This window comes from Heterocephalus glaber, unplaced genomic scaffold (assembly GCF_053883595.1).
Source record: "Heterocephalus glaber isolate CG9 unplaced genomic scaffold, H.glaber_assembly_v1.0 deba00001465, whole genome shotgun sequence".
In the NCBI taxonomy this organism is placed as follows: domain Eukaryota; kingdom Metazoa; phylum Chordata; class Mammalia; order Rodentia; family Bathyergidae; genus Heterocephalus; species Heterocephalus glaber.
In genome coordinates, this window is record NW_028258312.1 from 19,154,242 (window position 1) to 19,175,811 (window position 21,570).

At 36.6% G+C, this 21,570-nt stretch overlaps 1 protein-coding gene across 14 annotated transcripts in view; it reads left to right on the forward strand.

Annotated features, from left to right (window-relative positions):
• Positions 1-21,570, forward strand: part of Mctp1 (multiple C2 and transmembrane domain containing 1) — a 516,544-nt gene that overhangs the window by 213,238 nt on the left and 281,736 nt on the right. For all 14 annotated transcript variants that reach the window (XM_087180712.1, XM_087180715.1, XM_087180714.1 and 11 more), the window contains exon 2: positions 5,354-5,468. In XM_087180712.1, coding sequence (XP_087036838.1) covers positions 5,354-5,468 — 115 coding nt within the window. The remainder of the gene's footprint in view (positions 1-5,353; positions 5,469-21,570) is intronic.

The following is a 21,570-nucleotide window of genomic DNA, read 5'->3' on the forward strand; positions in this document are numbered from 1 at the left end:
AAGTGGTCCACTTTCATAAGGAGAAGTAAAGAGAATTTTGTTTGCTTTGATGCAAGTTATTTTATAAACGGTATATGTAGGTAGGAAGGTCGCCAGCCACAGTGAAGCAGTTCGCACAGAACAGACAGCTTAGCAGACAAGCCATTGGATGAGTAATCAGTGGTGTGGGAGTCCCTGCGAAGAGCCTGCGGGAGCACTGAGTGTGTGCTTTCCAACAGCTGAAGCATTGCCATTTACTGGACCGGAGGGGTTTCTTAATCCATTTTGTTTGGTTTAGGCTGTTGGAAAATCAAAATCTCAGAAGTATCTCAAGATTCTAGTTCTCTTCTGAACTAAACTCTAGTTAAAGTTTTTTGTTTTGCTTTTGTTTTTTACTATATATTTTTAATTTGAGAACATATGGAAATACCTTTTTACTTATATTACATTTTCTGTGACTGCAAAATAAATATTTTAATTGAAATATAAGCCACACAACATAACATTCACCATTTTAAACCGTACAATTCAGGAGGTTTCTTTTTAAAAGTTTTGTTAGTACATATTATTCATGCAGAAGAGTGGGTTTAACGTTAGCATATTGGGATGTGCACATAACAGAACTTAGGGTGTTCCTGCTCCCAACGCACCCAGCTTCTTTCGACAGTATTGTTTAGATCTGTTTACACTGTACAATTATTAACAGCTCTAAATTTAAACTTTTGAGCTTATCATTTCTTTCTCTTTAAACTTTTAGGCCTCTTAGCAGCAACCCACTCCTTTTCCCAATTTCCTGCGCCCTTTATTATGTCATCATAGCAGTCAGTTGGTCTAACAAAGCTTTGCTTCTAGTAAAGCTCTACGTTCTCAGGTGATTAAGTAGCAATTTACCCATCTTGTGACCTTTTTGTGGCTCATCCTCTAATATTAATAGGACAATCCAGATGACTACTTCCCTAAACATTTCTTGCCAGCATCGCCTTCTATCAAGCATTGATGTGAGGAGTGTTCTAGATTATTGAACACAGAATCCACTCCAGATAATTTAAACAAAGTCAAGGCCAGGGAGCCAGACTTGAATAGCCACAAGGTCTGGAAAAAGAACCAATCACATCACACCAGTGCTACTTCTGCCTGGTGAGTGGCACTTAGGACACCAGAGACTGCACAGCACAATTTCCTACGGCCTCCCAGAAGAATAAGAGAGTGGCTGCACCAACCTTGTCTGTGAACCATGGTGCTCACTTCTATCTCCAGCCATCGTATAACTGAAGAACCAAAGTCATGCAGCACAATTCTAGCTTTTAAAAAACCTGGAAAGTACGTTTCAGTTCTCCAGCCTCAGAGAGATTTGGAATACACATTGAACAAGCCAACCTATATTTTCTGCAAAATGCTTAAAATTGGAATACTAGGAAATAGCTAGGTTAAAGATAGGTCAACTCAACAACTAAAGAAGAATTAGCTCCAGAGAGCACCTGAAGTTCCTCTAGTTCCTCTAGTAGTTCCTCTAGTTTGTCTCTTGAATCTCTAAATGTTTATCTGATGCATCCTTTGGAATCTAGAAATCTAGGCTAGAAAAGGAGAGAGAGAGAGAGAGAAGGAATACAGAGAGAAAAGAAAGGTACATTTTGACTTGAGTCAAATGAAAAACTTGGTAAAAGAGGTAATGCTGTGGCTTAGATGTGGTGTCACCAAACATGTTGAAATTTGGTTGTCAGCATAGTGGAGTTGGGATGGAACTTTTAACAGGGATTAATGCTTTTCTTGGAGTGAATTCTCGCTCTCATGGGATTAGGTTCATTACCAAGAGAGTAAGTTTTTACAAAGCAAAGTTGAGAACTCTCACCAGAAAACAAGCAAATGCCAGTGTCTTCCTAGCCTTCAGAACTGTGATCCAAAATGAACCTCCTTCTTTTATAAATTATCCTGCCTCAGGTATTTTGTTATAGCAACAGAAAACAGAGTAAGATAAGTAGCATATATATATATATATATATATATATATATATATATATATGGCAGTTTTATTTGCTTTTTTGGTACCAGGGATCGAACTCGGATCCTTGCGCTTGTGAGGCAGGCGGCAGAACCACTGAGATAAATCCCTGGCAAGTTTTATTTGTTTTTAATTCCAGTTTCTAACGCCTTTAATCAGAGATATCTAGCATGTAAATTCTGGTTTGGAATGTCTCAGATCACAAACCACATTGGAATAACCAGTGAGGCCTAGGGAAAGCATAGACATGAAAGGTTCCTAGAATGCTGTGTTGTTCTGTCCACCCAGGTGTTCACTTCCTGGGAGTCCTCATTAGACAAGCATTTCTTGTTATTCTTTCTTAATTCTCTTTCTCTGAAAAAATTAAAACTCCTTTCAATTAAAACATTAAACTCCTTTCAATTGTTAATGTTTTAGTTCATTCATTTAGAAATATATGCTGAGTTCCCACTCCTTGCCAGGAACTCTGCCCAATGCCTGAGGTACATCAGTGATGCAACAGTGAACAAACTGGAATGGCCTCTGCCTTTACGGAGCTTTAGTTCAGCATCCTGCCACATGTGAAAAATAACCACATTGTCACCAATTCCTTATTGTGATACATGCTGTGAAAGGGCTAGTTTCCTGGTTTCAAAAGCAGACCACCAGAGTAAACAACAAGTTGGAGATGACATTCAGGATATTTAAAAATGACAGCCATGTTTGTTTCAGAGCTATATGTGTGCCTGACACATTGTACAAATCTTTCCTAAAAATTGTTTAAAAAGATATTCTAAAACCACACACACCCATATCCACACCCACCCACACGTGTAGCATCTCTCCATAAAGCAACTTGCTGACTCTTCTTAGAACTATTGCAATGAGTCTGAGGGACCATATCTTTCTAGATCCACTTAAGTTTTTGATGTCTTTTAAAAGGCTGGTGGAACCCTTGGGGATTGACACCATGGTGGCCTAGAACCTGTTCCTCCTCTTATTTCTCTTCTCTACTATTATTGGCACTTCCTCTCTGGGCTCAGCTCAGACTTCTACATGACTCACTCATGTGCCACATCTTGTCAGTTGGCAAATTCTGTTGATTGAATCTTCTTGGTATCTTTCAAATCCATCTTTTGTTTCTCTTCCCACTGACCAGATCATGTTCTTGTGACTTAAAACTGTTAGAAGCTGTTATAAAGCCTTTTAAATAATCACTATACCCACAGACTTCTCTGCTGTCCTCCATCCCACAGAAAGAAAAGACCAGGTTGGGACTGAGGATTTAGCTCAGTGGTTCTGCTGCCTGCCTTGCAAGTGCAAGGCTGCAAGTTCAATCCCTGGTACCAAAAAAAAGAAAAAAAAAGACCAGATTATTTTTATTAGTATATGTTTGGAATACATAATAATTACATTAATCTGGAGGAATTGGTATATATACATATCACATCTTAATCATTTTACTCTTCTTTTCCTTCCCCACTCTCCCATGTAGTGATTTATATACACACATTTTATGAGATGATTATTACAATTAAATTAACACAATTAAGCCACTTTCAAATGTACAATTCAGCACTATTTCATGCTATCTAGTTACTATGCTTAATTGTTCTCTCCACAAAGTAAGTAACCCCCCAAAAAGACTTCTACTTGAGGTAAAAGATGTGTTAATTTAATTGTGATATTTTATAAAATATGTGTATATCAAATCACTACTTTGTATACCATAAAATCATTCAATCTCAACAATTATACCTCTGCAAAGCTGGAGATTTTTGGAAAGAGAGAGCTATATGGATTGGTTAGAAAAATGGCCATGTTTTTCTGAAATTAAATAAATTAGCAATAGATAAAATTCATACTAGCTTTGTTAAAAGCAAAAACTAACCCAACCCCAGAACCTGTGTACAGACATCTATGCATATTTGTTTACATCAGACTTTCTAAAGTGTGAAAGGAGGTAAGCTAAATAGCTATAATTGGGAACTGCAAAGAGTAGAGTCATTGGATTGAATTTCACTTTTCACTCCTGTAGTTTGGAAGCCTGATCCAAATTAGTGGTAATAGGAATTAACAGAAAATTGGGAGCTGTAACACAGAAATGGATGGGATTTGACAACTATTTGGATGTGTGTGGGAGGCAAATGCAGAAGTCAAAGATGGCTCAGCAGTATCTCGCCTGGGTGGCTGGGCCAGGGTGCTGCCATTTATAGAGACAGTGACATTGTGAGGAGGAAAGAGAATTTTTATTGTGATCAGAAGAGAGATCATGAGTTCAGGTTATCAATCCAAGTCGTGCTGCTTCTTGTTTTAAATAATAATTCCTCCAAAAACAAAGCTCTGTAACTTGCTCTTAAAACCTCAAACAATATACTGCCTCAATTGAAATGAGTTCATATTAATTATATCTCAAGAAAGATTTTTTTTAAAAGTAATGCTTTATAAATGGACTTCTTGTGCATTATGGAACTAAAAGAGCCATACTGCTGTCTATTATTTTTCCTTATCCATGCATATTTTAAAACAAGAAAACATTTCTTTTTGGATCAGAAAATATTATTGTGAAAATTTAAAATAAATGTAGGAAGAAAAGTAAGTTTGCCTGCTGCTTGCAAAGTGGCACAGACTATTCAATATGACCTGTATAATTTTTACTGAATGTTTCTTTTATGTTATTTTAATGTATTTATTTCTCTTGCAAGTGCCTTTGTAACTCAGTGCCTACTAGCTTATTAAGAGTATTGTTAAAAATATTCTATACAGGCAGCTTTGCAAATGTTTTTTGAACTAGAAATAGCTTGTGCACTTTTATGGCATAGAAATTAGCAGCAGATATTTAGCCCCATTGTGAATTTATTTTTTGCAAATACTGTTAAAATTCCAGAAGAATTTATTTCTATACAATCATGTGATTTTTATGTTGAGACTGAACTAAAAGTATGTAACTTGTCAGTAGGAGATCTTTTGTACAGATAAATGAGGCAGCAAAGTCACCTGAATAAATCATTTTAATTTTAATTTTCAGTTCTATGGAAGTCAACTTCCCTTGTATACCTTCATTCTACACTCATCATTGATTGTGTTTTTATTTTAGACACTATTCCTATGTTTATTTTCTCCCATAGAAAATGTTTTTCATGTTACATTTGTTATTTCTAACCTGAGTCGAAATAGGTCATTTCTATAACTGCCAGTTTTTTCATTGGAGTCTGAAGAATTCATGAATTCCAAAACTATCAGAGAACTGGGTGTTTATGATATCGTGCAAAATTACAAGATGATTTATTTCACTGACTAATTCTTATAATCTAGTTAAAGCTGCATAAGGTCTCCACTGGAGAAAAATAGAAACAAATAATAAATTTAATATTTTGTAAATTTCTTGTTTTCCAGAAAATCCATACTGTTGGAACCAGTAATGCAGATGTCCCTTTGGCCAATCCCGGAATGTACCAGTTGGACATTACATTAAAAAGGGGTCAAAGTTTAGCTGCCCGAGACCGAGGAGGTAACAATATAAGAGCAATATCACTTAGGAGCCTTTTCTGTGTGTTTATGACAAACTTTGTTTTCCTTATGATTGCTTGAGTTTGAAAAGTTAACTCTACTATTGTAATTTTTAGAAGTTTGGATGTGAAGACACAGTTTGATACATTCATTACCTGACGCCTCTGACCATGCAAGTTTCAACACTCTGACTCACCTGACTCAGGTGGCTTGGTTCCTACCAAACTGTTGCCAAATGATTCTACATATATAATTAATGACACAGTTGGCTACTAGGTGAGCCATATGGTAGAAGTCATATCAGAAGTTACCTTCTAGTAGACCAAGATTCTTTTTGCTACATAGATTTGCTCATTTAAATGTGTGGAAACTGCAGAATCCAGGACTAATATCCCAACAAAGCTTTAGAGATTCCCATCATGTGATTATCTGAAGCTTGAATGGACCTGACAAGAGCGGCGTAGTGGATTAAGAAGTTCTGTACAATGATAAGGAATAAGACAAGAAAAATACTCTTTAGTTTTCAGGTGCCAAGTCCCAGGGCAGTTTACTGATAAACTAGGCACATGAGGGATTCCTTAAGCCAGGGAAGAGGCAGGATCATTGACAGTGAAGTATCGTTTGCAAATTTTAAATACCAGCTGTGCGGGAGATAGAGGCTTGGAGGGCTCTGAACGGCCCCAGTTCCATAGGAAGCTGAGTTTTGGTGCAGTCTTCCCTCCAGAGGAAAGAAACTTCCTGAACCTGTGCTAGCTCATTACCAGACCTCCTGGACTGGGTCCCAGCAGCCTTTGATCCTGTGTTTCTCCTCCCATCCTATTTGACAGCCATTCTTTTTATTTTTTTCTTTTTAGGACTGTAGTCTATAATTTCCATATCCTAACCTGAAAGGAATAAAATAACTTGATATAATAGTGAATTTTATGACTAGAAATAACAATCTGTTCAATTTTAAAATAAAATATCAGAACATTCTTATTGAATGAAAATGTTAGAATTTAAACAGATGAAGGAACATTTTAGAGTTGAACATTTGGTCTACTAGCTACGGAGAAATGTTATTGAATTGAGCTGTCTCTATAGAAGGTAGAAATGGATTAGAGACAGAAAATATTAATGAAATAATATTAGCATTATTTGATATAACTGGTTTTAATTTTCAATATTCTATCATTTGATTGAAAATAGAATTAAATCAGTAAACTGGGGATCAAAACTATACTCTCACATATTCCCACAAGAATTTTAAGTCTATACACACAACTTTTAGGGCGGCATTGTTTATAATTATAAAATATCAGAAACTGCCTAAAATACCCACAATAAGAGAGTAGTTGAATAAACTATGATTCATTTACATGAGAGGATACTATGCATCTGTAAAAAAGAATCAAGAAAATCTCTAGGAACTGACATGGAAAAACTTATGTTAAGTTCATTAGGCAAAATTCAAAAGAACTTATTATCTACTCATTCATACCGAAAAGAAATACAGGGAGCAAAGATCAGACACAGAGAGTAACATACAGAGTGCAGGTGAGAACAAGGGACAAGAATGCAGGAGGAGGACAAGGTGAAAGAGTAACAAGGGAGTAGGATTTCTCCAAGTAAGCCTTCCTCTTCTTGTGTAGTTCTAGGACAGTAATGCAGCATTACAAAGTAACTAATTAACTGAAATTGACCAGGATGTGAGAGGAACTCAAAATGGATTATAACAATAACCACACCTTGGGAAGTTGGAAAATAGAACTAATTTCAGTCATTGTAAAACAGTATTGGGTTGTATGTTACAAAACTCAAAACACCAGAACTTTACATAAGTATAGCACTCAAAATAATGGTTATTAATTCTGAAATGAATGCATATGCTAGGAGCTAGTGAAGAAGTAAATATACTGTAAATAATGACAGCTGGATTTCTTACTGATGGAGAAAGAAATTGCAAATACAGAAAAGGGGAAGGGTAGAATGAACCCTGTGGTATTAAACAGGTACCAACATGAGGTCATGGTTTTTAATATGTATTCAGATAGAAATACAAATAGCTAAAGGTAGGAGTCTCTCCCTGTCCCTGTCTCTCTCCCCCACCCTTCCTTCCTCCCTCTGTATGTGTATTTCCTACCTCTGTTTGCTGATCTGATGAGCAAGCCTAGTAACAGTGACAAAAGTATAATGACAAGTCAACAACCAACACACCTAAAGGCTGGACATTTGTTTCTCTATACAAGTTGCCTAATATAAATAAGCAGGGCTTCTTGAGGAATGGTTGATTTCAGACCCAGGGCAAGGAAAGTACAAGATGAGCCTGGAACATTTTGCATTAACAAAAATGTAAAGAAATGCTCAAAAATTGGTGGCAGAATGTCAAAACACATTAGGAGCCAACTTAAAGAAACTCTAATGACCAAAGCTGAGACAATTTCCATAAAACCTAAGTAATAGTAATAATGTACTGTAAGAAATAGAATAACTCTCTATGATTTCACGCTGATAAAAAGTTGAATAAATGAATAGGTAGTACAGAAAATGCAGCTTTTCCTGATGTTAACATTCCAACACAAAAATGTGGAAGGGAAGATGCAAATAGAAACTCACCTTTTAACAAACACCACAAACATAATTACTACAGGCAGAAATAATCAGAGAATGCTAAAATTACATATGAAAAATTACAACATGAAACAAAATATTTGCAGCATTGAAAGTATTTCTCTATAAGATATGTATACCTTTCAAAGGGAAAAATAGTAACTGTAGCTTGGCGAAACATGGAGGACATCTCCTTAATCAGGTGATCAAAGGTAACATGCTAAGTAGTCAGCTCTTTCATTGCTAGAACAAAGTATCTGACTCCTGCAACTTAAAGGAGGAAAAGGTTATTTTGGCTCACCATTGCAGTGGGTTCAGCATGATCATGGCTGAAAGGCAGAAATGGCATGGTACAGGTGGTTGGCAGAGGAAGGCTGCTCACATCATGGTGACTGAAAGAGCAGAGAGAGAAAGTAGCAGCCAAGTTCGAGAATACACCCTTTCAGGTCATGCCCCCAGTGACTTGCTTGATCTGACCAGGCCTCACCTCCAAAGAGCATAGTAGGCTATGAACTCACTAGTGCACTAGTTCAAAGATGAGTGTAGCATCTCCATAATCCAGTCACCTTCCTAAAACTCCACCTCTATCATGAGACTTTGAGGGACTTTGTAGATCTAAACTATAAAACGTGCAAATATCATGTACCTCCTGATAAGATGCACCAAGAACTACATATCATTTCTATAATAATTTTGTGAAAAGCCTAAATTCAACTTAATCATAGGAAGACATCAAGCAAACTCTGTCATCATATGACAGCATTCGTCTGAATGGAGAAACCCTTACCTTTTGAACATTGTATGCACATATCTATCTCTACATTTCCTATGCCCATTCCCATTTTACAGTATTGAGTTTGGATCTCATTTTGTGTATTCCATGGTCTTTCTTATAGAAGCAAATTATTCTCTGTAGACAACTCTGCCAAAAATACGAAACAAATGTCAGTGGAATAAGAGGGGTACATTTAAGGACTGTGAAGAGAAAATATTTCTTTGTGGAAATGAGGACTATACCAAAGTATTTAAAATGCTAACTCTAATCCAGCCTGCTTAACTTTCATATTTGTGGAATTTTAATGGGTAAAAATTGAAATGGAGGGAGCAACTTGAGTTAAATTTGAGATTGATTAAATATTTAAAAACACATATGAAATATTTGATTGGATAGATAGTATTGGGCGTTTTAGATTTATGAATTTGTATACAAATAATTGGTAGGGTAATTAGATGGGGACACAGAGCTTAAAGTTAGGAAACCTTGAAGTTATATGGGAATATAGTTTTGAGGGCTTGAACTTGTATATGGGTGTGGAAATGGGAAAGGAGTATATGAGAGAAAGTCCAGGGGAAGGTCAAGTAGGAGTTTGGATCATTTGAAAGAAGATATTTTTTAAAAAGCTATTGAAGTTATATGACTGATAGTACCAGGGAGCCATATTGAGGTTGGAAAATGATAATGTATATATGTATCCACTTGTATAATTATTATAATTAATAGGAATTGCAGTCATTATTTTTTACATCCATACCCTCATCTACTACCCAGCAAGACCAAAATGTCTGAGTCCTCTACGTCTCCTGTCACATTTGCAAAGAATCATGAAAGGGAAAAGCTTATCTCCACCACCACTGCTGCCACCACAAGAATGTTTGAATTTTATTTCTTCAGAATTCTTCATATGTAATAGGCTTGGTAGTCACAGCTAGATATCACCCTTCCATTTTTATGATCTGATTTCCAGAACTCGTGGCTTCTTGAAGTATGACTACTTTTTCCTGAGTTTTATTATTTCCTCTTTAGGCAGGCTGATGAGCTATGAAGTGCATGATCTTAGGAGTCTGATACATAAGTTCAAGCCAAGTTCCACATTTTATCAGCTGTCTGACTTTAAGTGAGATTGCAATCTCTCTGCTCCAATTGTAGGTTCCAGGTTTAATAAAGTACAGGATGCTAGCTAAATTTGGATTTCAGATAAATAATTCACTGTCCTTTATATGTGTATAAATGTGTCTAAGATAATATCTGGGGCATACTCACACGAAAAATTATGTATTGCTTATTTAAATTTGATTCGGTGGCATTTTATCTGGCAACCCTATGCAATTGTCATTTCTAGTTATTATTAGAAAAATAACATTTACATTCTAATTAAGTTGGACTTTTCAGGATATTATGTTTTTCGGCATATATATATATATATATATATATAAAATCAGATTTTGAATGTAATGATTTAAGCTGGTAATTTGTACTGTTAGAAAGATAAAGACAAATTTGAGATATCTGATAATGACAATTTCTTCTAATTTGGTTTTCCTAGAGCCTCTTTAGCAAGTTACCCCAAACACAGACACCTAAAGTGACTGAAATTTATTAGCTCAGTTTTGGAAGGACGGAGTCCATGAATCAAGGGCAAAACTTCCTCCAGTTGCTTTGGGAGAGAATTTTTCTTGATGTTGCCACCGTCTGGTGGCCCCAAGCATTTGCTGGCTTCTTGAATCCCTCTGATCTCTGACTGCATCTTTGCATTACCTTCCCTTCTGTCCCTGGGACTTACAGCCCATCTTTTCCTTTATGATGATACCAGTCATAGATTTAGGGTCCACATTAAATCCATAATGATCTCATTGCAAGGTCCTTAACTTAATTGCATCTGCAAAGACTTTCCAAGTAAGGGCACATTCACAGGGACCAAAGATTAGGGCTTGGACATATCTTTGGAGGACCTATGTTAACCCACTACAGAAAATAATTCATTCTTTCATGGGCGAGGAACAAGTTTAAATAATCAAATGATTTTTGTAAACTTGTTTATTGTTATTTTATTTATAACAGTGTCAGAAACCCGTGCACTGAGCAGAGTTAGAGAATACTGTTCAATCACTGCCCTCCGAAGTTTACCCAGCCCTCTGTGAGTTGCTGGGTCTGCTGAAGGGAGGTGTCCGGGTGTTCTGAGAACCATGTTTTCTGTTTGGAGTAAGAATTGCAGAAGCCTGTGAAATACCCTACAGGGCCATGTTTAATAGGGTCGTTTAATACACTTATGTCCCCAGTATCCTGAAATGCAGCTTGCAGAGTAGCACTGTCACCTTTTATGTTACACTAGATCTCTTTGTTTACCAAAATTTTTTAAAAATCTACACAATTTGCATACAAGGAGGCACTCATGTGGAATTAGCCTCTACTTAGTAACCAACATCTAAGAGAGTATAAATAAATATGAATTTATAAAATGTTTCTGTTTTATGAATAATTTAAAAAGTATCATAGAAGCCTGGTAGATGGGAAAGGATTTGGGAGTTTATCCCCAGCTGTAAAGCTCACTTTTCTTATAAAGAATTTATACCAGATACAAAGCAGACAGATCTGAGAAAATAAATAGAAGAGCACTTTTTTCAAAATGAAATTGAATTTCTGCCAGGCTTGGTGGTGCACACCTGGAATCCTTTCACTCCAGAGGCTGAGGCAGGAGGATTGCCTCAAGTTCACTTACTGAGTTCAAGGCCAGCCTGAACTACATAGTGAGACCCTGTCTCAAAAAAATAAAAAAAAGAGGGGCTGGGGTTTAGCTCAGTGGTGCCACCACCTGCCTCGCAAGCAGAAGGACCCGAGTTCGATCCCCGGTGCCAAAAAATAAATAAAAATTAAAAATAAATAAATAAATAAGAAATTGAATTTAATGAAACTAGAGTATATTCTAAATTCTAAGTATAAACAAGACTTTTTTCAGGTTAGAGGGCCTGTCAACAGTTTCATCATTAGATTGTCATTTGTGAATGCTTCTAAAGAAAGAGTTGTTCTCAGAGTGTGTAAGACACTGTGTATCACCTATCAGGTAGGATACTTGACATTTACAGAGATTTCCTCCAATCTTAACAAACTTGGCTGTAAAAGCATCCACCTTCTCATACAGGTTTCTGTGGTTTGGTATTCAGGTTCCTCTTTGTTTATAATCCTTGGGAATTTTATTTATGATAGAATGGCCATATATCTCACTTTATCTGGGGGCAGTTTTACTTTTGACCAATTGACTGGTATAATTCTTCATAGCACTCTTTTACTCTTAAGAGGGTCCCAGTTTCAGAAACAGAATATACTGATGCTTCCTAAAACAAATCTTAGCCTCACTGAAGTCCATTAGAAAATGAACTGAAATTGTACACAGGCTGAGATTGTACCTCAGTGGTAGTGTGTGCTTAGCATACATGAGGCCCTGGTTCAATCGCCACCATCAAAGAAAAACACTAAGCAATATGAACGTTTGTTTTTCCAGAGGAAATTGCAGTTTGTATCATCAGAGAAAGGTTTGTGTCCAAGAGAATTTGAGATACTTTTCTTGGCAGCACCTTCTTGAGATTTACATAGCCTGTCATGATGTGTTTTTTTCTTTGGTCATGACTTGTACGTGTTACTTACTAGTTGATTGATTTTTGAATTTCTTACAGTTGGTGGGAATCGGGTATGGGCTTCTTTTACCTGGTATAGACAAAGTTATTAAATATGTATTACTGTTGTTCCTTTCATCATTGATGATGTTGTCTTATCATTGGGAAAGACTTTTTAAATTTATAGTTATTTAGTTTTATTGATAGCTATTTCATATATTCTATGATTTTAAGCTTCATCTATACAAACATGCACATATATACATGCTATATCCATATATATGCACATATAAATCCATATATATATACACACATATTTTTGCATAATACATATAGGCTATTCCTTTTTAGTGTTTTATTTTCGTAGAGGCAAAAACAACATTCATTGATACATAGAGACTCCCATGTTGTGTGTTAGTCAAATGAGAACCACAAAATTGCTAAACTATGAGAATAAACTTCTACCTGGGGATTCTGTAATCAACTCCAAGATTGTGCCATTATCCCGGAATAAACGCTTTATTCTGAGCCAGAGACACAGTTTCAGTTGTCCCTGCCCAGGCTTTGTGTGTAGCTCTCTGTATACGGTGTTTCCCTTTCTTTAAGATTCCCCAGGTTTGCAGGCAGTGGCCTACTTTGCCAGACATAAGTCTGGGACTCAAGCTGTAGGGCAGGCATGACACCAGTTTCCTGAAAATGGAACATGAAATGTATTTCTGCTACACCTAAAATATTTACTTCTAAAGATGTTATGTCTTCTCTTGTTAGGCTTACAAATTTACTTTAATTATATTCAGGTAGAAATAACAGGGGGACCAATTTTCATTGAACTTTGCAAATAACTACGTTGCCATGAAAAATTAAAAACCCAGGAAAGGCCCCCTGTACAATATCAGACATGTTCTCAGTAGTTTACAGGTTTGCAAAGTGCATGCATCGTATTTCCTGGCATCTGCCGAGACTTTGGCAAAGGTATTTTTTAAAAGGAGATTTAATTACAGATGAATTTGACTTGGAATACATACATAATTTAATTCAGCAGCTGTTAACAGAGGATGGTGTTACATTTAAGCCATTTAAAAAGTGCATTTTGGAGTACCATTCACTAGGAACATGGTCCTTAAATTCACCTGAGGTTAATTGGCTTGTGTTCATGGTTTCCACTCTAAACCTTTGAAAGCTGGTTTTTCCTGGTTGTAAACATAAAAAAAAATTACATGTTCCTGGATTTTGATGTATTTTGCCTATATGAAGAAATATTCCAAGGAATTTGGGTATATTGCCTGAAATTGGATAATAATGCACAAAATTATTCTCTCTTTAAATTTTCAAAAGTCATTTGGCCCAGTACCCCAGCTGTAAATGGACTCATGGTTTGGGGACAGCAGTTTGATATGGCCAAACCCACATACTATTAGAACCTCATTGATTAATATATATATTAATATTATGTAGATTAATATTATATATATTATATATACATGTTTGTATGGGGGATCGAACTTAGGACTTTGCACCCATGAGGCAAGTGGTGGCACCACTGAGTTAAATTCCCAGCCCATTGATTAATACTTTTAAAGAGAAGGTATTCATTCTAATTGGCACTAATTTAATCTTCTTCTAGCTTTAGGGCTAAGGAGAGAACCTAAGGGAAGAAAGGGGCTTTTTTTCCACACATTTTGATTATTCTTTAATCCCTTTCCTTCCCACCCACCTCCCTCCCCATGTCTCTAAAGCCCCAATCCCCATTTTCATTACTATTGTTATTATTATTTTTAGTTCATGTTTATTTATGTCATACAATGTTTACATTTGTTGTGGGTATTTGGCACATGCACATGACACATCTCATATCTTTTTACTTCTCCTTCCTTTCTCCACTCCCTTCACCCTCAGTCCCCTGAACTCTTTCTCATTTACAAAAGATCTATTTCTCTGTTTCCATCAATTTTTCATTTTGCTCTTTATTTGTACTTTGCATTATTTCAATTAACATTTTATTTTCCAGGTTCATCCCTTGTCCTACAAATGTCTTCAATTTATCCTCTTTATAGAAAAGTAGTATTCCGTTTTGTATAGATACCACATTTTCTTTATCCATTCATCTGTTGATGGATATACAGGCTGCTTCCAAGGTTTAGCTATTATGGATTGTGCTGCTATAATTATTGGTATGCGTGTTTTTCAGTAATATGTTATCTTTAGCTCTTTGGGGAAGATTATATAGAAAGGAAATAGCTGGATCAAGTAGAATTTCTAATTTTAGTCTTTGCAAAATCTCCATAGTGATTTCCATGATGGTTGTACTAGTTTAAATTCCTACCAACAATGTTGTCAGGTTCCTTTCTCATCACAGCATCACCAGCATTTGTTACTTTATTTCTTGATGATTGCCATTCTTTCTGGTATAAGATGAAATCTTAGCAGTGTTTTAATTTGCATTTCTCTAATGGCCAGAGATGTTAAGCATTTTTTCATGTTTGTTGGCCACTTTTTTAACTTCTTCTTCTTCCTCCTCTTCTTCTTCTTCCTCTTCCTCTCCTCTTCTTCTTCCTCTTCTTCCTCTTCCTCCTCCTCCTTCTTCTTCTTCTTCTTCCTCTTCTCCTTCGAAGTATCTATTCATTTCACTTTCCCTTTTTTAATTGAGTCTTTTATTTGGGGGGTCAAATTTTTTTGTTTTTTATAAATTCTAGATATTAGCCCTTTGGGAAATAACTGGTAAAATTTTTTTCTCGTTCTGTAGGTTGACTCTTCACTCTACTGATTGTTTCCTTTGTTTCCTTTACTACACAGAGGCTTTTTGATTTGATATGATCACGTTTGTTTATTCTTGCTGTTATTTCTTATGCTATTGGAGTTCTGTTCAGAAAGTCCTTGCCTATACCTATGACTTCACATGTTTTATTTTATCTACTAGTAGGCTCATTGTTTCTGTTTTAATGTTTAGATCTTTGATCCATTTTGATTTTAGTTTAAAACATGGCGAGAAATATGCATATAGATAACCAGTTTTCCCAGCACCATTTGTTGAATTGGCTGTCTTTCCTCCAATGTATATTTCTGTCCCCATGTTGAAGATCAAGTAGATGAATTTGTCTGGGGATATTTTTGTGTCATCTATTCTGTTCCATTGATCCACATATCTGTTTTTCTGCCAGTACCATGCCATTTCTATCACTGATACTCTGTAGTATAGCTTGAAGTCAGGTATTGTAATGCCTCCTGCTTGGCTCTTGTTGCCCAGGATTTTGCTATTCTAGGTCTTTTCTGGTTCCATATGAATTTTAGGGTTATTTTGTCTTGTTCTGTGAGGAATGCTGTTGGTATTTTGATTGGGACTGCATTGAATCCATCTGTCAGTTTCATGACGATGGCCATTTTGACAGTATTGTTTCTAAAGCACCTTTATCTTGTGTTTATAAAATAAACCATTAATATTAACACAAATAATATTTAAAAATAATACAATTGCAGAAGTCTCTTCGTGTGGTGGGTAAGCTTAATTGTGTCAATTTGATTGGCTTGGGAGCCTTGTAGGGGAGTAGTAAACCACTAGTCTGTGTGTGTCTGGGTGACTCATGGAGTCATGACCTTAGGTGCTATACCTGGTTCCTCACCCATTCCTTTCTGGTACTGTTCCTCTGCTCTACCGCCCAGCTTCCATGAACTAAGCAACTCTGTCATAACATACCTTTCCACCATGAGGCTTCTGCATTGGAGCCAGCCAGCCATGAGCTGAATTCCCTCAAACCAAGAGCCAAATCAAACCTCTCCTCCTGTAAGTTATGCTGTTGGGTATTGGTCTCAATGATGGGAAAGCTGACTAATGGACTTTACATTCACAAAGCCCTGTTTTTCTGCTGATCTTATGTTATTTAGCTGCTGATGGGTCAAAATTGTTCTGCAAGTGTTGATATTTAGGTCCCAGCTTACATTTCAAAGCCTGCACCTATGAGTTTGTCTTTGCAGCCTCAATAGTCTTTTCTACCAAGGTTTCAGATTCATTTCCTGTATAATCCCCCTTAGATTTGTCTCTGTCTCTCCCCTCCTCTCACCTTTTGTGGTACTGAGGATTGACCTCATCGTGCACTGAGCTATAGCTCCATTTCACCTTTTATTTTAATTGAGACAGAGTTTGCTAAGTTACCTTCCCAGGCTGGACTCAAATTTGCAATACTCCTGCCTCAGCTTCCTGAGTAGCTGGGATTATAGGTGTGCACTACCATGTCTAGCTTGTGATTTCTCTTGAAGACACAGTCTCTGGACTATAGCTACTAGTAGGAACCTTTAGGCAAACATAAAGGGAGAATGAAGCCCACCTATTTATGAAAGAATCAGTGCTCCTGGTTAATTGATAACAGAAACAAATTATACCAGAAGGAGGAGGGCAGCGTCTTGTGCTGAAAGTGAGGATATAGTTTAGGTGATTGCCCTAAAGGGAATAATGTATTATGGACAGCAAAGACAATGGAAAACCTCCAAAGTCTTATAATCAATACTGTAGAGTGTGTGCCAAAATCATCTCTAGTTAGTCAAAATCTATTTATGATTAAATTTCATGACAGCTTATGTCATTCTTTGGTATGAATATGAACACGCTTCCATGCATTCCAACAGGGAGGTGATATATCAAAGGAATGATACCTATGCAAGGTTGATCTTAGGTAAGTGGAGCTTTTTGTTTTGTTTTGCATTTTTTTCATATAGCAAAAAACAACATTCCATGATCATTAATGGCTCTTAGGTTTGACTAAATACTTACAGGTTTACCCAAGGCCACATTTGATACCACTCTATTAGGAGGATACAGGACGGCAACAAATTGAAGCCTACCAGCACGGCAGCATCCAGTAGTCCTTGCTACTGACCCTTCAGGAGTCCCCACCATCTAAGGTGGTCTACCTTGGCTCTTTAAGGAGCATAGTGCAGATGCAAAAAGACAAGATCCACATTGAGCAGGTGTGGGAGCCAGCCCAATCTTAAAAGCCTCATTTCTCATAGAAGTCAGTGTCTCCCAGACATAGTTTCCAGGGAAATGTCGAGTTTCAATAATCATTACACTTGGTGAAGCCCAAAGATATGGCTTCCTGTCAGATACGACTACTTCTCCCAGTCCAGATGAAAGCTACCAACTAAGGGTCATTTTTGCTATATGTTGCCTAGCAATATATTTGATATACTATCTAATCAAGTAGTCAGGAGAATAGGTTATATTCTCAATAAGATGGAGGGACAGGATTCCCCACATTAGGGAAGATGCTGACAAAATTTTAAAAATATGGAACATTGGTAATTCGTGCCTAATTGCATCATGCAGTCCCTCCACCCTTGAGTGGCTCAGAGAGGGTGTCAGGGAGAGGGAGGAAGAAACTTTTGGTGTTTCTAACAGTTGTTCAGAAAGCACCAAAGTCAGCTTATATATTAAACTACTCTCTCAGTTTTATTATTCCAAATGTATGGCTTGACCTTGGGTAACAATAAAATCAAACAGAATTTTCATGCGAACACACATGTAATCGAGGACAAGAAGGAGCCACAACCTTGGCTGTGTTACTAAGCACAGTAACACTTTATGGCAATTATAATAGAGGTAAAACGACCAATAGCTTAGCGGTTTTAGGATTTTTAGTCATGACAAGCCTTTAACATTTTTTCTGTTTTCTTTTTTTTTAAATTAATTTTATAGATACATTATAGATATACAATATAATGACATTCATCATTGGAAATTTGCACCTTTACATAATCTCTCTTGGTTCTTATTTTCCCCCTTCCCCTGCCCTCCCTTCAACCCCTCCATCCCTCTCTATTTACAAAGACTTTGTTTCCATTTTTTCATTTTCTCATATTAATTCCATTCTTTCCTTTCCCCTACCCCTCCCACTTCCCCTTCCCCTTTGCCCCTTTTATTCCTATTTCACGTTATCTATTATACCTTTTAGTCCTATTTACACTTTCAGTTTTTCACACTAGAGAAACTATTCAGTATTTACACGTGTGTCCTATTTATTTCACTTAAGAGTATCGCCTCAATGTGCATCCATTTAGCTGTAAATGTCTCTAATTTCTCATTTTTTATGGCTGACTAGTACTCCATTTTATAAAAAAAACACATTTTCTTTATCCAGTCTGCAGTTGATGGGCAATTGGGCTGCCTCCAACTTTTAGCTATTACAAACTGTGCTGCTATGAACATGGGTGTACATATATCACTGTGCTATGATTCTTTTACTTCTTTGGGGAAGAGCCCCAGCAGGGGAATAGCTGGGTCAAATGGGACTTCCAGTTCTACTTCTTTGAGGTATGTCCATACTGATTTCCACAGTGGTTGCACCAGTCTACACTCCTCTTTCCCCACAGCCCCGCCAGCATTTGGTACTGGTCAATTTCTTGATAGCAGCCATTCTTTCTGGGGTGAGGTGGAATCTCAGTGTTGTTTTCATTTGCATCTCTCAAATGACCAGGGATGTTGAACATTTTTTCATATGTCTATTTGCTCTTTCTACTTCTTTGTCTGAGAAATGTCTGTTCATTTCAGATGCCCATTTTTGGATTAGGTCTTTAAATTTGGGAGGTCTGATTTTTAAAAATTCTTTATAGATTTTAGATAGTAGACCTTTGTCTGAGAAACAGCAGGTGAAAATTTTCTCCCACATTGTGGGTGGTGCCTTCACACTGTGGGTGGTTTCTCTTGCTGTGCAGAAGCTTTTTAGTAAGAAGAGATCCCACTTATTGATTGTATGTGCTAGTTCACGGGCAACTGAGGTTTTGTTCATAAAATCTTTTCCTACACCAATGTCTTCAAGAGTTCTACCTAACCTCTGTTCTAGCTGGTTCAGCGTTTCTGTTTTAATATTTAGATCTTTAATCCATTTCTATTTTAGTTTAGTGCATGGTGAGAGATATAGGTCTAGTTTTAATCTTTGGCAAGTTAGAGCCCAATTTTCCAGCACCATTTATTAAAGAGGCTATCTTTCCTCCAGTGAGGGTGTTTGGCTCCTTTGTTGAAGATGAGGTGGCTGAGTGTGTCTGGAGATGTTTCTGCATCTTCTATTCCTCAGGTCTTTGGTCTGTTTTTTTTACCAGTACCATGCTGTTTTTATCACAGTAGATTTGCAGTATAGTTTCAAGTTGGGGATTGTGATACCCCTTGCCATATCTCTGTTACCTAGAATTGCTTTTGCTATTCTAGGTCTCTTCTTGATGCAACTGAATTTTTGGATTGTTTTCTCAAGGTCTGTGAAGTATGCTGCTGGGATTTCAATTGGGATTGCACTGAATCTATATAGCAGTTTTGGAATTATGACCATTTTCACTATGCTGATTCTTCCTACCTAGGAGCAAGGGATGTTTTTCCATTTTCTGATATCGTCTTCAATCTCTCTTTTCAGAGAGGTCTTTGATTTCTTTTGTTAGGTTGATTCCTAGGTATTTCAGTTTTTTGGATGCTATTGTGAAAGGAATTGCTTGCCCTATTTCTCTCTCAGTGAGTCTGTTCGTGTAGAGGAAAGCTATTGATTTTTGTGTGTTGATCTTGTATCGAGCTACTTTACTGAAGTTGGTTAAGTCTAGAAGACTTTGGTAGAGTTCTTGGGGTTTTTATAGAGAGTATCATGTCATCTGCAAATAATGACAATTTGACTTCTTCATTTCCTATCTTTATTCCTTTTATTTCTTTCTCTTGTCTAATTGCCATGGCTAATGTTTCCAAAACTATATTGAACAGGAATGGTGATAGTGGACATCCTTGTCTTGTTCCTGATTTTAGTGTGAAGGATTTCAGTATTTGACCATTTGGTATGATATTGGCTGTTGGTTTTTCATAGATGGCTTTTATCAGATTGGGGTAGATACCACCAATTCCAATTTTTTTTAGGGTTTTATCATATATGCATGTTGGATTTTGTTGAATGCATTTTCTGCACCTATTGAGAGATAATCATGTGGTTTTTGTCCTTGGCCCTATTGATTTAGTGTATTACATTCATTGATTTGCATATGTTGAACCATCCCTGCATCCCTGGGATGAATCTCACTTGGTTAGGGTATATGATCTTCTTGATGATCTTCTGCATTCTCTTTGCCAGTTCTTATTAAGGATTTTTGCATCTATGTTCATTAGTGAGGTTGGCCTATAAAAAATTCTCTTTTTCGGTTGTGTCTTTCTCTGCTTTGAGGATCAAGATGATGCTTGCTTCCAGGAATGAATTTGGGAGTATTGCTTCCCTTTCGTTTTCATTGAAGAGTTTAAACAGTAGTGGCAGCAGTTCCTCTCTAAATGTCTTGCAGAATTCAGCAGTGAAGCCATCATAACCCAGGCTTTTCTTAGTTGGTAAGTTTTTAATTATGTTTTCAATTTCATTGATTGATATTGGGTTGTTTAGAATTTTTAGGTCTTCTTCATTCAACTTTGGTAATTCATACGTATGTAGGAATCTGTCCATTTCTTCTGTGTTTTCCATCTTATTGGCATATAGGTTCTCCAAGTAGGTACTGATGATCCTCTGGATTTCTGCTGGCTCTGTTGTAATTTCACCCTTTTCATTCCTAATTGCATGGATTTGGGGCTTTTCTTTCATTTTTGTGATGTTCAGCTAAGAGTTTGTCAATTTCGTTTATTCTTTTGAGAAGAACCAACTCTTGGCTTCATTGATATTTTGTATCATTCTCTTAGTCTCCATTGCATTGATTTCTCCTCTGATCTTTATAATTTCCTCCCTTGTATTTGTTTTGCATTTGTCCTGTTCTTCTTTGTCTAGAAGGTTGAGATTCAGCATCAGGTTGTTTTGGGCTTGCTCTGTTTTCCTAATATGAGTATTCACTGCTATGAATTTCCCTCGTAAGACTGCTTTCATTGTGTCCCATAGATTCTGATATGTCGTATTGTCATTCTTGTTTAATTGGATGAACTGTCTGAATTCTTGTTTAATTTCCTCTGTGACTCATTGGTTATGCATAAGTGTGTTGTTCAATTTCCATGTGTTTATGAAATTTTTCCAGTTTCTTTTGCTATTGATCTCCAATTTCATTGCACTATGGTCTCATAATATACAGGGGATAATGTCAGTTCCTTTGCACTTACTTAAACATGTTGTTTGAGCACTTATGTGGTCTATTTTGGAGAA